This window comes from Macaca fascicularis, chromosome 7 (genome assembly GCF_037993035.2).
Source record: "Macaca fascicularis isolate 582-1 chromosome 7, T2T-MFA8v1.1".
In the NCBI taxonomy this organism is placed as follows: domain Eukaryota; kingdom Metazoa; phylum Chordata; class Mammalia; order Primates; family Cercopithecidae; genus Macaca; species Macaca fascicularis.
In genome coordinates, this window is record NC_088381.1 from 41,619,478 (window position 1) to 41,637,198 (window position 17,721).

Below are 17,721 nucleotides of genomic sequence, written 5' to 3' on the forward strand. Positions count from 1 at the left end.
GAGAAGAGCATAAGGCTCAAGACGGAAAATCATAAATCCAATACTATCAAGGAAAACTTAACAATTTTTGATGTCATAACCAGAAAAATTAACCAGCTTCCACAAGCAGAACGGAATCTACCTGAACAGGGATCAGCATATGTTGGATTTAATGCTGCCCTCTGTGGCCTCATAGCAAATAGTCTTTTTCAATGCGTCTTGAACATGGCACAGGCTCTTACAGCTGCTGACTTACCAATGGCAGTGATCCCTTTTCTTACAACAAACACAGCTTACAAAAGTTTTGTAAATTTTCCTTCGAATACAGGTGATTTGAATTGTGAAACCTGTACCATAACAGAGAATGGATTGGTTGGTCTTGCTTTTGGTGGTCTATACCCTGTTTTCTTGTCTATACCTGTGACTGGAGGCCTAGCAGCCTGGTATGAATCAACTCTGTTACCAGAGAAAGGAAACATCTTAAGTTACTGGATTCAAGTGTCTAAGCCTGTCTTTAGAAAGATGTTATTTCTTATTGTGTTCCAGACTGTGTTTGCAGCATACCTTGGGTTTAAACAATATAAACTACTTATAAAGGCCCTTCAGTTACCTGAACCTGGCAGAGAAATTCATTGACTTTAAGCAAACATGTACACAAAAATAAAATGGTAAAAATTAAAAAAAAAATTACAGAAAGCATAACTGGAGTTCAAATTATCACATTTTAGATACAAGGCCCATTTATAAAGACCAAGGTTTCTATACTGTATTTCCTTACAAATAAAACTTACTAGGGAAATTTAAGAATAAGAGCCTCACTCAAAAGTCGGCCAAACGAAGCCACTACTCCAACATCATATTCTCCAGATCCCACGTCCGGCCACTCGTATATTGGAAGCTGAGACTGCACAGCATATTGCTTCACTGGCAGTCCTCTTGGTGATAGGGAAGGTATTGTGACCACCTCCAGTTTGTCGATTAACTCTTCCTCTTGGTTTTCCCTAAGTTAGATTGGAAGAAAAGTATGAGTGTTAAGGCAATGACTCAAAGCTAAAACGACTTCACATATCGCTAAGAATGTGTATGATTAAACTCATGAAGCATTTAGGGCTAAATGATTAAAACTAATGTGAGAGACTGAGTTTTCATTTTTTCTTTTTTGAGATGGAGTCTCACTCTCTCACCCAGGCTGCAGTGCAGTGGAGTGATCTCAGCTCACTGTAACCTCTGCCCCCGTGGTTCAAGTGATTCTCCTGATTCAGTCTCCCAAGTAGCTGGGATTACAGGCATGCACCACCACACCCAGCTAATTTTTGTGTTTTTTAGCGGAGGTGGGGTTTCCCCAGGTTGGCCAGGCTGGTCTCAAACTCCTGACCTCAAGTCATCCGTCTGCCTCCACCTCCCAAAGTGCTGGGATTATACGCGTGAACCACCATGCCCGGCCTCAGTTTTCATTTTTTATTTAATTTTCATTACTTAAAATGTAAAGAGCGACACATGGCTAGTGGCTACTGTTTGAACAGTATCATTCTAGGGATTTCCTGTGCATACAGAAACATATATAGTATGGACACTTTACACAATTGGGATGTTACATACTGCTTTGCATTTTTTTCCTCTTAACAATGCTATTTATGCCATGATGTGAGTCTTCTTGAAAAATGGGTTACATATACATATACTTGTATTTGCACTGAACATTTCTAGAAGGAACTGAAAACAGTGGCTGTCTCTGGATAAAGGAACTGGGAACTACTAAAGAGAGGCGGAAGGAAGTAACTTTTCACTGTATATCCTTTGAATCCATGGAACTTTTTTTTTTTTTTTTTTTTACCATAACCATGATATCATCACACTACTTTTTAAAAAACAAAAATACATAACATGGGCATCATTCCACGGCAGTACATGTAGCACTACCTCATACTTTTTACCTACTGCATAGTATTCTAGTACCCAGGGGGGTATATTTATTAAACAGGTATTGTATGCACATGTTCAGGAGTTATGAGGAGTATGTCCTGGGGCACTATAAAGCAAGCACAGGAATAATGCAGCTGCCAAGTGAAGCATCATCAGAAGTATGAGGATAGGCCAGGAATGATGGCTCATGCCTGTAATCTCAGCACTTCGGGAAGCCAAGGTGGGAGGATCGCTCTATCCCAGGAGTTTGAGATAAGCCTGGACAACATGGTGAAAACCCGCCTCTACAAAAAATTTAAACATCAGGCATGGTGGTGCGCGCCCGTAGTCCTAGCTACTCTGGAAGCTGAGGTGGGAGGACTGCTTGATCCTTGAGGTCGACGCTGCAGTGGGCTATGAGCTGGCCACTGCACTCCAGCCTGGGCGACAGCGCAAGACCCCGCCCCAAAAACAAACAAAAACAAAAGTGTTGGTATAAATGTATAAATGCAGTGAGAGACGCATGTGACAACAGCACATGGAGGATGTGCAAAGGGAACACAGGGTTTCCTGCCGGGTGTGTGCACAGTGGGGTGTGTAGAGGGAGGAAAACCACACAGGGGATTGACGAAGGATTCAATACATGAGGGGCTGCCGTGACGTATTTCTAGGGAAGAGGAGATAGGGATGACAAAAAAAGTGGAAGGGGGACTGCGTCAGGAAAAAACAGAATGGGGAAATAAAAAACATTAATTGGGAAAAAGAGAGAAGTAAATATGGTCTTGCCACCACATACCATGGACTCTCAGGACTGGTTGGATTTCAAATAATTTTCTTTCCCAGTAAACAAGACTTGTTAAATATTATGAATACTAAATGTATACCTAACAGTTCTGATTTATAAATTTATCCTTTTGAAAACAGGAAGCTTGTGGACTATGTCCTTGTATACAAGGAGCACAGGGGGAGCAAAAGAGCAAGACATGGGTGTGCCTAAGGAAGGTGGCAGGAGGAGGAAATGCAAAGCAGGGAGAACTTTGAAGTGGGACCGGGTTTTAGTCCGAACCACCTCGGCTGATGACCTTCGGCAATCGCATCACCTCTCTGAGCCACGGATTCCCCACACGCAAAACAGGCAGGGAGGCCGTGGGACTGGCCCGGGAGATGCAGGCAGAGCGCCCAGCCCCGGCTAGGCACAGCGTGGGTGGCGGGGCGTCTGGAGAACCCACAGAAGCGGCGGGGAGTGGGGGTCGCAGACCGCAAGGACTGGGCGCCCAAAGGCTGACCGGCGGGAATGGCGCACCTTCCGGGCGCCGGGAGACGCCAAGATCTGGGCCCACACCGCTATGGCGCCCCTGCTTTCCGCGACCAGAAGTCCAAAACCCTCGGGGCCGGCCGCCCGGGCGCGGCCTGGGGGCCTTCAGCGGCCGGGTTCCCGGATCCCTGGCCCGGGTACCTGGCGGCGTGCAGCGCCCGCAGCGCCTCGCGGGCGAACTGGTCCGTGCCGAAGAAGAGCACCCGCCAGGGAGGCTTCTCGCGGACTCTGGAGTCCTCCCAGCCGAGCCGGGCCAGCGCTCGCCACTGGGGACTCGGCCTCCCACGCCCAGCGCCATGAGCCAGCGGAGGACCCCAACAGCGCCGCACCAACACCCTCATCGCCTAGGCTGCCGGCGGCCCGCTCTGCGCAGGCGCGTCGGGGCGGGGACAAGGGTGCGGCCTGGGGCAGGCGGGGCTTGCCTGCTTGGAGGCGGGGTCTGGTTGGAATTGGTGAACGAATTTGCCCGCTACAGCGGCCCTAGATTTTTGTTCTGTTTATTTGCACTATGTAGCCAATCCTCCCGATTAAGTCTTTCTTTTCTTTTTTAAAATCATTTATTTATTTATTTATTTAAAAAAATTTTTTTCTTTCAGAAAGGGTCTTGCTCTGTCGCCCAGGATGGAGTGCTGTGGCGCGATCACGGCTCACGGCAACCTCACTGCTCCTGGGCTCAAGGGATCCTCCCACCTCACCTTCCGGAGTAGCTGAGGTACAGGCACACATCACCATGGTCAGCTGATTTTTTGTAGAGACAGTATCTCACCATGTTGCACAGGTCTCAAGCAATCCTCCTGCCTCGGCCTCCCCAAGTGCTGAGATCACAGGCGTAAGCCACTGAGCCGGCCCAGGATAAGTCTTTTGGTAACAAATCGTACGTGTTTCAGACAATGAAACCTCATGTATGTAGTGCATGTCATTTTCTCAACCATTATAACCAATATTTGCTGAGTACGTTTTTGCTAAGCATTTTATATTCATTATTCTGGTTAATCATCAGGTCAACCTTAGGAGGTAAATACTATTACAACCACGTTACTGAACAGAATCTGAGGCTCTGTGAAAGTAAGGACTTATCAGTGTATGAGGTTCACACAGCTAGTAAATGACAGAGCAGAGGTGGGACTCTTGTAATTCCAAGGCTTGTGATCCTAGCCGTTTGGCCTTCACAGCGATCCTATGTATTAAGCAAGTCAATTACCCACATTTTGCACCTGAGGAAATTGAGGCTTAGTTACTTGCCTGCAATTACCTTCCTGAATCGAAGGTTCCATCTTTACTCCTCCCCTGTGGGTTCCTTTGCACACAGAAGGATACCATAGAGGTGATTCCTAGGGAAAATGGACAGGGAACCTTATCCCCTGAAGACCTCTGAGGACCGTTAGTGCTTAGATTCTGTATCCCCAAAGCGTCCTTGAGTAGAATCAGACATCCATGAAACAGCATCTGAGCACAGACCTCAACCGAATTTTGTTCTAATCTAATTCTCCCCCCCCCTTTTTTTTTTTTTTTTTGAGACGGAGTCTCACTCTGTTGTCCAGGCTGGAGTGCAGTAGCACGTGATCTTGGCTCACTGCAACCTCCGCTTCCCAGGTTCAAGTGATTGTCCCACCTCAGTTTCCCAAGTAGCTGGGACATGCGCCACTATGCCTAGCTAATTTTTGTATTTTTAGTAGATATGGGATTCACTATGTTGACCAGGCTGGTCTTGAACTCCTGACCTCAGGTGATCTGCCCGCCTTGGCCTCGCAAAGTGCTGGGATTACAGGCATGAGCCACTGCGCCTGGCCATCTCACCACCTTTTCCCATCACACAGTCTTAAACCCAGTGACCCTGGACCAGTCCTTTTTCCTAATTTATGAGCTCTGCACATCCCTGCTCCTGCGCCTTTGCTCACGCTCTCCTTCCTAGACTGCCCTCCCACATCATTCCTCTCTAAATTGTATGCATTCTTCAATGCCAAGTTCAGACATTCATCCTGAAGCTTTGAGCTCTTGCCTCTTTAGATTTATTCTTTCTCCATGTGCCCTGTTTTTTGTTGTTGTTGTTGTTGTTGTTGTTCTTGTCTTTGTTTTTGTTTTTGAGACAGAGTCTTGCTCTGTCGCCCAGGCTGGAGTGCAGTGGTGTGATCTCGGCTCACTGCAACCTCTACCTCCTGGGTTCAAGTGATTCTCCTGCCTCAGCCTCCTGAGTAGCTGTGATTACAGGCACCTGCCACCACGTCTGGCTAATTTTTTGTATTTTTAGTAGAGACAGGGTTTTGCCATGTTGGGCAGGCTGTCTCGAACTCCTGACCTCGGGTGATCCGCCTGCCTCGGCCTCCCAAAGTGCTGGGATTACAGGCATGAGCCACCACACTCAGCCCATGTATCCCCTTAATACTCTGTAGGGACCCCCATTTCTCACATAGTTTGGTATTATTGAGGAAGATTTTCTAATGTATGCATAGACATTGAGAAATTCACATGTGTTTTGAATAGAAAAGAGAAGCAAAGAGGAAGATATTCCAGTAATTTTGCTTATCTGATCACATATGAGAAGGAGAGTGAGATGGAACCCCAAACCTCTATTCCCTTGATCAAGTTCTGTTCCAGTATCCTCTCTTAGGTAAGCAGAATGTGATTCTAATATTCAAAGACTGGTCTTTTCCCATACAGCATGACCTAGAAATACAATGCAAATAGTCATCTGGTTTTCACCTTAGAATTTGGCTGCTGCAGGCCGGGCGCGGTGGCTCACGCCTGTAATCCCAGCACTTTGGGAGGCTGAGGTGGGCAGATCATGAGATCAGGAGATTGAGGCCATCCTGGCTAACGCAGTGAAACATCATCTCTACTAAAAGTACAAAAAATTTGCCAGGTGTGGTGGCGGGTGCCTGTAGTCTCAGCTACTCAGGAGACTGAGGCAGGAGACTGGCGTGAACCCAGGAGGTGGAGCTTGCAGTGAGCCGAGATCATGCTACTGCACTCCAACCTGGGCAACAGAGCAAGACTCTATCTAAAAAAAAAAGAGAGAATTTGGATGCTGCCTAAAGTGTAAACCTTGGTACACTTTAGGAGGAGGAGGCAACAAGCATTTCCACTTCCTGTTCCCATCATCTCACCCCACCCCATGACTATATGGGTATTATATCTGCAGGGCGAGGATAACTACCACAGAACAGAACTCCGGTTGGTAAGGTGTCCAACGCCTAAGTCCACAAGAACCCCTGCTTGTGGCCTAGGAGGCAATGCCACATTTGACCAGGGGAAGGACTGCTACACATAGGTGTCAGCCAGTGCCAGAGGCAGGAACTGACCTCTGGGCACAGCCCAGTGAAGCCTTTTGAGATGCAGTTCCTAACGAGCCACTCCAGGTACAGCCATCACCTGCCTGTGGTTGCATCAGATGCCAGATGCCGGCAAGGAGGTGCTGCCCACCAGTCTGTCCCGTCACAGAGCGTAGCGGATAGTTCATTTGCTCCAGTGCCTCTGACGGAATCTGCCCTCTGTGTTGTTACTGCCCTGTGTGGTCCAGTAGATGTCACTCCCTAACCTGTCCAGTCTCTCTGTAAATCAGGGCTGGGGATGAAAGGCCACACGCAGCAGCATGGGTCCACAGGACTCTCTCCTTGAGGAGAGAGACTGGAGAGGTTAAGGGACATCTAAGGGGTGTCGGGAACCCCAGGAAGAGAAGCCAGATATAGCACAGGTAGGAGAAGTAGCCTAACAATATGGACATTTCCTCGTTGCTGCTGAGGGGCGTCCTAGAAAACCAAAATAATATTTCAAAGTACACTTAAAGAGACCAAATCTTAAAAACTTTAGTCCTAACCCCTTACCCCCAGCAAAAATGCTAGACGGTGTTAACAAAGCTGTATGTTGTTAACAGGAGGAAAGACTAGTTAGTAAAATAGCTACAGCTGTGGCCAGTTCTTGTTCTTGGACACCTGTGTTTTTATCCAAAAACACTTTTTGATGCTGTTCTCTGAAATCAGGTTCCACATATGCAGCGATAAAACAGAAGTCCTTTTTTTTTTTTTTTTTTTTTTTTTTTGAGACGGAGTCTCACGCTGTTGCCCAGGCTGGAGTGCAGTGGCGCGATCTCGGCTCACTGCAAGCTCCGCCTCCCGGGTTCCCGCACATTCTCCTGCCTCAGCCTCCTGAGTAGCTGGGACTACAGGCGCCCGCCACCGCGCCCGGCTAATTTTTTGTATTTTTAGTAGAGACGGGGTTTCACTGTGGTCTCGATCTCCTGACCTTGTGATCCGCCCGCCTCGGCCTCCCAAAGTGCTGGGATTACAGGCTTGAGCCACCACGCCCGGCCCAGAAGTCCTTTTTTAAACAAAATCACCTTTGCTACTTCCTAGACAGCCACTAGATAGCGCTATAGCCTTGCTTCCTCACCCTTTACCCTCAAGGTGGGACTCAAAGAAGGGCGATTGCATGCAATTGATGAGTTTCATAGTTTCTAATCAGCTGCTCACTAGCAAGCTTCCTTTATCTACCAACTTCAGAATATGAGAAAGAGAGGATGAAGCTACCCCAAGGAAGTTTTGTATAGATTGTTATTATGAATATATATCATGTATCCTGTGTGGGATAGTAGCATATTTCTGTTCATATGTAAGGGCTATCAATAAATACACTTCTAAGAAAATTTTTCCTAGAAGTGTAATAATTTGGTTGGTTGGAGGTGCCTGTGGTATCCTCTTTACATTTTACAATAAAGATTATCATTCCCTGGAGATCTGCCAAAACCTTCTGGTCTATAATACATCCCTCTGTTGGAGATAATGATCATCTCAGTCTTTATGTAAGAGTTATAGAAAGGCTCATTTGCTTATATCCTGCTTTTGTGTGGGAATCCTACTTGCCTCCAATCCGATTTAGCTGACTCTGTAATAAATTAAACCAGAGCTACCCAGTCTTATCATTAACAGGTGGTTTCTGCTCTCTCCTCACAGTTGGCCTAAAGACCCCTGTATATAATAAGTCAGAGATCTTGGCTTCTGGAAAAAATATCAAAATAAAACTTTATAGCCTCAGGGGTAGGGGCTGAAGGGGCTGTACCAGGCACTCTTTTTTTTTTTTTTCTTTGAGAGAGTCTTGCTCTGTCACCCAGGGTAAAGTGCCAGGACATGATTTCGGTTCACTGCAGCTTCGACCTCCCAGGCTCAGGTGATCCCCCAGCCCCAGCCTTCCAACTACAGGCACGCGCCACCATGCCCAGCTAATTTTTTTTTGTAGAGACAGGGTTTTGCCATGTTGCCCAGGCTGGTCTCGAGCTCCTGGGCTCAAGCAATCCTCCTGCTTTGGCCTCCCAAAATGCTGGGATTACAGGCTGCACCACAGCGCCTGGCCAAAATGCACATCCTCTTTACAGCGGAAATTCCCTACTGCAGATAGCTTTGCTTGAACTACAATGTGAATGCTGGGGCTTCTTGTGTTGACTGTATGGTCACCACGGTTGCCGCATCCCAAGGACATGGTCACTTCCTTGACTACCTATCTTGCCTCAAGTTGAACATTTGAATTGTTCCTCCTTGTTGGCTATTATGAATAATGCTACTGTGAACATTCATGTGCAAGCTTTTGTGTGGAAATATGTTTCCAGGCTGGGCATGGTGGCTCATACCTGTAATCCCAGAACTTTGGGAGGCCAAGGCAGGTGGATCACTTGAGGTCAGGAGTTCAAGACCAGCCTGGCCTACATGGTGAAACCCCATCTCTACTAAAACACAAAAATTAATTGGGAGTGGTGGTGCATAACTGTGGTCCCAGCTACTCGGGAGGCTGAGGCAGGAAAATGGCTTGAACCCGGGAGGCAGAGGTTGCAGGAAGCCAAGATCAAGCCATGCACTCCAGCCTGGGCAACCAAGTGAGACTCTGTCTCAAAAAAAAAAAAAGAAAAAGGAAAAAAAAAAGAAATATGTTTCCAATTCTCTTGGGTATATACCTAAAAGTGGAATTGCTGAGCCCCACTCTATGTTTTAATTCTTAGAAGTGACAAGCTGTTTTCCAAAGTGGCCACACCATTTTACATTCCCACCAGCAGTGAGTGACAGTGTATCATCATATAACTACCAATACTGCAGGGAGTAAACTCAGGAGTTCAGGCCTCTTTGTGTAAACTGACTTTGCTGTTGCACATGGATGCCTGGCACATTGTACCAGAGCACTTACATCTCAGGATTTCCAGGATGCCTTTGTCTAGAAGCAGGTAATTGTGCAAATGTGGACTGCTGACCCAAGACCCACCTATGGAGAATTCATTATATAGGACTGAATGAAACTAATGATGAAACTCAGATTGCGTTTTGAAATGTTGTCAGTATTTTTTTTTATGTTCTATATTCTGCTAGGCATATGAAAAACATCTCTTTAGTCCTTTGTGTTCCATCTCTAACCCTCAATGTAACAGGCTTTAAATGTTCAAACTGAAAGGAACTCTCAACACACATAAAGGAATTACCCTAAATCTCCCTGACTATTAGCTTTGCGAGTCCTACCCTTGGTTGCTATATTATTTGAGAGGACCCTCAAAATTAATGAAATGAATAATATTGTATACTTTAGATCATCTAGTTTTCAGAAATGAGGGACCAAATGCCTCAGAATACCTACCCACCTTGCCAAACCCCCTTAGAATCCAGGATGTATTAAATATTCTGTCTAGGCGGTCAAGACTGTAGAAAATCTTTTTTTTTTTTTTTTTTTTTTTTTTTTTGAGACGGAGTTTCAACTCTGTCATCCAGGCTGGAGTGCAGTGGCACAATCTTATCTCACTGCAACTTCCGCCTCCTGGGTTCAAGCAAGCGATTCTCCTACTTCAGCCTCCCGGGTAACTGGAATTACAGGCACCTGCTACCACGCCCGGCTAATTTTTGTATTTTTAGTAGAGACGGGGTTTCTCAATGTTGGTCAGGCTGGTCTCAAACTCCTGACCTCAGGTGATCCACCCACCTTGGCCTCCCAAAGTGCTGGGATTACAGGCGTGAGCCACTGCGCCTGGCCAGAAAATCTTAAATGGAAAATTTAATCCAAATGGATAAATTAATATGCAGGTAAATTTAAGGATGATGCCTCCAAAGAATGCAATTTGTTGTAAAATGGGTTACGCTTAGCAAAACAAAATTTTCCTTAAAAATTTTTTTTTTTCTTTCTCTAACTATAGTATGCCTGCAAATAATCAAGCCAGGCATGGTGGCTCACACCTATAATCCCAACACTTTGGGAGCCCAAGACAGAAGATAACTGGAGGCCAGGAGTTTGAAAGCAGCGTGGGCAAGACCCTGTCTCTACAAAATTTTTAAAATTAGCCAAGTGTGGTGGTGCATACCTGTGGTCCTAGCTACTCAGGAGGCTGAGGTGGGAGAATCACTTGAGCCCAGGAGATTGAGGCTGCAGTGAGCCATGTTCACGCCACTCCAGCCTAGGCAACAGAGTCAGAACCTGTCTTAAAAAAAAAACAAAAAACAAAAAACAAAGAGTGCTTACTTGCCTGTGAATGGGAGGGACAAAACTGATACAAATTAACACACAATTCTTACTTACCAAGTTGTTTGACATTCCTCAAACACATTATTGAACAATATGTCTGCAAAATGAAACTATTCACAGTGCTGTGTCTGAGAATGATTAAATTTTAAGCACCTCCTATAGCTAAAAGAAAGGCTGATAGACTTTGATTTTATTCTACTCTTGGACTCTGGTTTAGTAGGGGACTGAAGAAAATGTTTGGTTATACTATAACCAGGAACAAGAGGTCAAAGACATAGAAATAATTAAAGGATTATGAATAAGGGTCAACAACATAGATAGTCTCAAATGCTATCGATAAGATGAAAGGGATTGGGGTGGTGGCTGCAGAAGGTCTTTTCTTGGAGAAAGTACATATTGTACTTGGTTTTACTGTTTCACACCAGGTTTTGCCAAACTTCCTATACTTTGCAAATATTCTTGAAATGCTTCCAGCAAAACTTGTGTCTGAAGAAAATACTTTGATCATGGAGATCCTTTTACTTCGGTATACAGATGACTTCCCTTTGAACACCTGTCACTCCTCTCAACCATCCTATTACAGATGAAGGCCTCAAGTCAGTGCTTCACTGGAAATAATTTTGGACTTACTTTCCTTACCTTTTCCAAAAATGTCCCTCACTAACTCCACTATTTGTTTTTTTTCTCCCTCTTCTGGGTTTAACATAAAAATTAGCCCCTAGAAGAAATATGTGGTTCCATTGGTATCATCATTTAACCACTCCTCTGATCCTCAATATTTGTATTTTTGTTTCAAAAAAAATATTTTTTTTGTTTTTGTTTTTGAGACAGAGTCTTGCTCTGTCACCCAGGCTGGAGTGCAGTGGTATGATCTCGGCTCACTGCAACCTCCACCTCCCGGGTTCAAGTGATTCTCCCGCCTCAGCCTCCCAAGTAGCTGGAATTACAGGCACCCACCATCATGCCCAGCTAATTTCTTTTGTATTTTTGTAGAGACGGGGTTTCACCATGTTGGCCGGGCTGGTCTTGAACTCCTGACCTCAGGTGATCTGCCCGCCTTGGCTTCCCAAAGTGCTGGGATTACAGGTGTGAGCCTCCGCGCCCGGCCAACAACAACAACAAAAACAAAAACAAAAACAAAAATTTTTTTTTTGAGACGGCATCTCACTCGGTCGCCCAGGCTGGAGTACAGTGGTGGATCATGCCTCACTGCAGCCTCAACCTCCTGGGCTCAAGTGATCCTCCTGCCTTAGCCTCCCAAATAGCTGGGACCACAGATGTATGCCACCATGCCTAGTTAATATTTTTTTAGAGATTGGGTCTCACTTTGTTGCCCAGGCTGGTCTCGGACTCTGGGCTCAAGTGATCCTCCTGCCTCAGCCTCCCAAAGCGCTGGGATTACAGGCAGAAGCCACCATGCCCACTCCTTTTTTTTCTTTCTGCTATTTTAAACAAGGTTGCAGTGAACATTCTTGAACATACATCTCTGCTGCCATGTGTCATCATTTCCTTACATCACCGCTTTCAGATTTCATTTTATTTTCCATGAAGTTTACTGAGAAGATAACGTGCTGCCGTTGGGGACTTGGAAGAACTATTGTTCAAAATGAATTGTTAAACTGGCTTCTACATGTAAATGATGCTTTTGAAAATGAGGGTGAGAACAAACAGCTAGCCAAAGGCCTGTCTACCCCTCCTGGCGCCAGCTGATGACAGATGGCCCACCCCAAGGAGCAGAACAGCCTGCCCTGGAAATGCAGAGCAGTTTCCACCACTTTGAAACCTTTGCTGGCTGTCAGCCTAGCAGTCGTCACATCTTCAGCATGGGGAGACAGGAGGCTGAGACTCAGGAAGATACTTAGCCTTAGGCCCTGAAGGTCAGGGCAAGACTCTGCCTCCTGGAACTTAACCCTGAGCTGAGGTTAAAGGGTCCTCTGCAATCCAGCTGAGGGTCAGGTTTCTGGACAGCTGAGCGGGTATTCCCTACCCTCTTGCATCCATCACAATTTAGGGAAAAAGTTCTCTTTCATACTGGTGTTTTACCTTATTTAGCAGAAAAACCAACCGGTTGACCCCAGGTGGAAATCTCCCATGTTTAAAGGGCCTGCACTTTGTCATTACACAATTGGCTCCTTCTGATAATAGTTTCTAAAATCCTTTGCTTTTTCACTCCTTGTAGAACCTTAATGCCTTTTGATAAAAACTTGAGGTCCCAGTGACTAGCTCAAGATCACACAGCTGGTCAGTAGCAAAGATGGACAGGACTAGAAGTTAGTTCTGCTGCCATGTTATTTAGTTATCCAATAAACCGTTTTTAAACATGCAGAATGTATGTATTAGTTACAGTACAGGGTAAATTTCTGTAACAGGGAGATCCCCAAACTTTTCCCGTACATAACACTTTCAGAAGCGGATAGGTGGTCCAGGGCAGGTAGGTTGCTCAGCTACCTGAGGTCATTCAAGAGCTCAGATTCCTTCTTTTTTTTTTTTTTTTTTGAGACGGAGTCTCGCTCCGTCGCCCAGGCTGGAGTGCAGTGGCCGGATCTCAGCTCATGGCAAGCTCCGCCTACCGGGCTCACGTCATTCTCCTGCCTCAGCCTCCGGAGTAGCTGGGACTACAGGCGCCCGCCACCTCGCCTGGCTAGTTTTTGTATTTTTTAGGAGAGACGGGCACCGTGTTAGCCAGGCTGGTCTCGATTTCCTGACCTCGTGATCTGCCCGTCTCGGCCTCCCAAAGTGCTGGAATTACAGGCTTGAGCCACCGCGCCCGGCCTCAGATTCCTTCTATCTTGCTGTCTGGGTTGGTAAACTTTTTTTTTTTTTTTTTGAGAAGGGGTCTCATTCTATTGCCCAGGCTGGAGTACAGTGGTGTGATCTTGACTCACTGCAACCTCCACCTACCAGGTTCAAGTGATCCTCCTGCCTCAGCTTCCCGAGTAGCTGGGACTACAGGCATGCACCAACAGCCTGGCTAATTTTGTATTTTCAATAGAGACAGAGTTTTACCATGTTGCCCAGGCTGGTCTTGAACTCCTGAACTAATATGATCTACCTGCCTCGGCCTACCAAAGTGCTGGGATTACAGGCGTAAGTCACTGTGCCCCGCCGGCAAATTTTTTTTTGTTTGGTAAATGAGGATCAAATGGCAAATATTTTAGGTTTTGTGGGCCAATCATCACAACTGCTCAGTTCTGCTAATGTAATGCCAAAGCAATGCTAGACAATATGTAAACAAATGAGCATAGCGTGTCCCAGTAAGATTTTTTATTTTTTATTTTACAAAACCATTCTGCAGGTCAGATTTAGCCCATAGGCCAGGCGCGGTGGCTCACACCTGTAATTCCAGCACTTTGGGAGGCCAAGGTGGGCGGATCACGAGGTCAAGAGATCGAGAACATTCTGGCCAACATGGTGAAACCCCATCTCTACTAAAAATACAAAAATTAGCTGGGCATGGTGGTGTGTGCCTGTAGTCCCAACCACTTGGGAGGCTGAGGAAGAAGACTTGCTTGAACCTAGGAGGTGGAGGTTGCGGTGAGCCAAGATCTCCCCACTGCACTCCAGCCTGGCGACAGAGCGAGATTCTATCTCAAAAAAAAAAAAAAAAAAAAGATTTGGCCCATAGGTTAACAACCCCTGTCCTGAGATGTCCTTTCCACCATCATATCTATGTTCCAGAAAGAGGAAGGAGGAAGTGGAGGGGTTGAATTTTCTCATAAAAATATGATCCACAAGTAGAAATAGTGCAGCATAGTCACACAATAGAATACTACACTACAACAGGAATGAAGGAACCACAACTATACACAACACGGATGAATCTCACAAGTATAATATTGAGCAAAAGAAGCTGACACAAAATATTGCATATTGATTAATTACATTTATATAAAGTATAAAAACAGACAAAATTAATCTATGGTATTAAAAGTCAGGTTGCCTCTGTAAGGGATAGTGACAAGAGAAGACTTCTGAGATCTGGAAATGTTCTATTTCTTTTTCTTTTTTTCTTTTAGACAGGGTCTTACTCTGTTGCTTAGGCTGGAGTACAGTGTGCAATGGTGCAATTGTTCTATTTGTTGATCTGGATGGCATATGTTCCCATGCATGACTGTGTCCACAAGTGTAAATTCACTAAGCTTAACATTTGTGTACTTTCCTGTATATATACTCCAATAAAAAAAAAATTTATATAAATTAAAAAAAAAAGTGATTCTGAAGTTGCAATGACTTCTCAGCTCTATTTCGGCCAAAACTTAGTCAAAGGACCACTTATGACTGCAAGGAATCTGGGAAATGTAGGTTCATTAATTTTTATTTATTTATTTATTTTTTCTTTTTATTTATTTTTTAATTAATTGATTTTTATTTATTTATTTATTTAAGATGGAGTCTTGCTCTGTCGCCCAGGCTGGAGTACAATGGCATGATCTCAGCTCACTGCAACCTCCACCTCCCAGGTTCAAGCGATTCTCCTGCCTCAGTCTCCTGAGTAGCTGGGATTAGAGGTGCACACCACCATGCCTGGCTAATTTGTATTTTTAGGAGAGATGGGGTATCACCAGGCTGGTCTTGAACTCCTGACCTCATGATCCGCCCACCTCGGCCTCCCAAAGTGCTGGGATTACAGGCATGAGCCACCACGCCCGGCCTGGGAAATGCAGTTTCTAGTTGGGTGGCCATATGCCTTTAAAATTTAGAGGATTGTCTTATTAAAAGAAGGGAAGAATGTAATCTGAGGGGAAATTAGCAGGCTGTGCTACAGTCCACACAGCAGTCACAGGTCCATCAAATCCTGCTGGGCATGACCTGTGAAGACCTCCACCCTGGCAGTAGAGTAAGTTCTCTGATTAGCCCACCTGGCTGCCCTTGCTACTGTTTTCTGGGAATAATTCCCTTGACCTTAGTTCTCTGTATTATCTGAGTTTACTCTGATAGGTTATTTGATTACTATGGAGCATGGTCACACTTTTTGTCCTTTTTCCCTTTTGCTTTTTTTTCTGCTTGGAACTTGGATATAATGGCAGGAGCTGCATCAGCTATCTTGGGGCCATGAGGGAATCTTAGAAACCTCAGCCCTGATTTCCTTGGTCTTTTGACATTAATAACAGGTTACTTCTGACATTCTTCTATGAGAAAATAAACTCATGGTTTAAACCACTGACATTGGGTCTTTGTTTCCCAGAGCCAAACACAATTCTCAACTGATATGGAAGGCCTCCCTAAGAAGATGACATTTAAGCTGAGGCTCGAAGGGCCAGCAGGTGGCAGATACCAGAATAGCAGAGGAAAGCCAAAAGCCCTTTCCATTTCACTCCACTGCTGACTGTCTATCATCTTCTAGGCAGGGAGATAAGGGACTAGAGAAGTCAGGAGAGATTTCAAGGTAGGATTTATTGGCCAGGAATGATATTGATGCTGTGAGGAAAGGAGGGCTTGGTGATGTACTCTCATCTCCATGTGTACGTTTCCTTCATGGCACTTGTCACACAAAGGTTGTGATGACATGAGGAACACCCATCTCCCTGTTCTGCTAGACTGGAGTCTCCATGAGGGCAGGGACAATGCTTTCAACTGTTTATCACTGGCATAATGCCTGGCACATGGCAACCATGGAACAAGTTATTGGATAGGCCATAGTAGAAAGAGCTAGGGTAAGAGGAGGGAGAGAAAAGGCACAGAAGCAGAAGAGTGGAGAACCTGGGATTGTGCAGGCTCCTTATTAAGGGGACACTATCCCATTAGAGTACCACAATACTCCTCCGAGGCAGACAAGGGGGATTGTGGTCAAATGGTTGCTTCAGGCACCCACATGGCGTGGGCTGTCCAGCTCACACTGGCTATCCAACAGTCTCTCCTGGCTCTCCTGGCTACCCAACAAGCATGAGCTCTGGGTTGGCTATCTGTCGTACTCCCCTCCTTAGCCATAACAATTGATCCAAGAGATGGGTACATGACTTAGCCTGGACAATTAGAGTCATTTCCCAGGAATTTTTAAACAAGAGCTAAGAAGAGTAACTACTTCCCCTGCAGCTGTAAGAGTATGAGCCTGGGTTTCCTATCATCTGGTCAAACTTCCTGGAGGTGGCCAGCCTGGGGTGATGAGCCTGACACCCAGAGAAAAGCAGGGAAAGAGCCACAGAAACAAAACATCAAGGATTTTCAAATCCCTGGTTCCCATATGCCTCAGGTCAGCTCCACCCTGCCCTTCCTAGTTTATGAGCCAATAAATTCCTTTTGTGTTTAAGAGTGTTCGTGTTGAGTTTCTCTCTTGAAATCTATCAACTACCTTTCTCTCCAAAATGTACCCTGAATCTGACCATTTCTCATCGTCTCCACTGCCACCAGCCTGGTCCAAACTACTAATATGTTTTGCCTGGATGAATATAACAGACTCCCAATGGTCTCCCTGTTCCTCTCTTGCTCTCTTACAATCCATTTTCCACCCAGAGAGCCAAGTGATCTTAGACAAATATCAATTAGATCACGTCACTTCCCTGCCTAAAACCTCCAGCAGCTTCTCATCACTTTTAGGGTAAAATATAACTCCTTACCCTGTTTTACAAGGCCCTGCACGATCCGCTCCTGTCTATCCTCTGACTTTATTCCATGCCACTTCCCCCTCATCACTATGATTCAGCTATATTGGCCACCTTTTTGTCGCAGACACATTAAGCTCATTATTTCTTCAGTGTCTTTGTACCTGCTTTCTTTTTTTTTTTTTTTGAGATGAAGTCTCACTCTGTCACCCAGGCTGGAGTGCAGTGGTGTGATCTCAGCTTACTGCAACCTCCGCCTCCTGGGTTCAAGAAGTTCTCCTGTCTCAGCCTCCTGAGTAGCTGGGACTACAGGCGCCTGCCACCACACCCGTCTAATTTTTTTGTTTTTAGTAGAGATGGGGTTTCACCTTGTTGGTCAGGCTGATCCTGAACTCCTGACCTCAGGTGATACACCTGCCTTGGCCTCCCAAAGTGCTGGGATTACAGGCATGAGCCACCATGCCCGGCCTTTGTACTTGCTTTTTCAGGTCTTTGCATGGTTAA

The 17,721-nt window shown here is 45.5% G+C and overlaps 1 protein-coding gene and 1 pseudogene across 5 annotated transcripts in view; one reads left to right on the forward strand and one right to left on the reverse strand.

Annotated features, from left to right (window-relative positions):
* MTFMT (mitochondrial methionyl-tRNA formyltransferase) overlaps positions 1-3,563 on the reverse strand; it is a 28,124-nt gene extending 24,561 nt beyond the window's left edge. For 3 of the 5 annotated variants that reach the window (XR_012415069.1, XR_001492112.4, XM_005559806.4), the window contains exons 1-2: positions 3,338-3,563; positions 771-980 (exon numbers count right to left, since the gene is read on the reverse strand). Coding sequence is in view for 1 of the 5 variants with exons in the window: in XM_005559806.4 (XP_005559863.4) it covers positions 771-980; positions 3,338-3,537 (410 nt within the window). In the remaining 4 variants the exon portion in view is untranslated. Of the gene's footprint in view, positions 1-770; positions 981-3,184 lie in introns of all 5 variants that reach the window. The other 2 variants (XM_073996048.1, XM_073996047.1) reach the window with 2 other exon arrangements.
* On the forward strand, positions 238-615 carry LOC102120638 (transmembrane protein 126A pseudogene; annotated as a pseudogene).
* Positions 3,564-17,721: the final 14,158 nt, after the last annotated feature.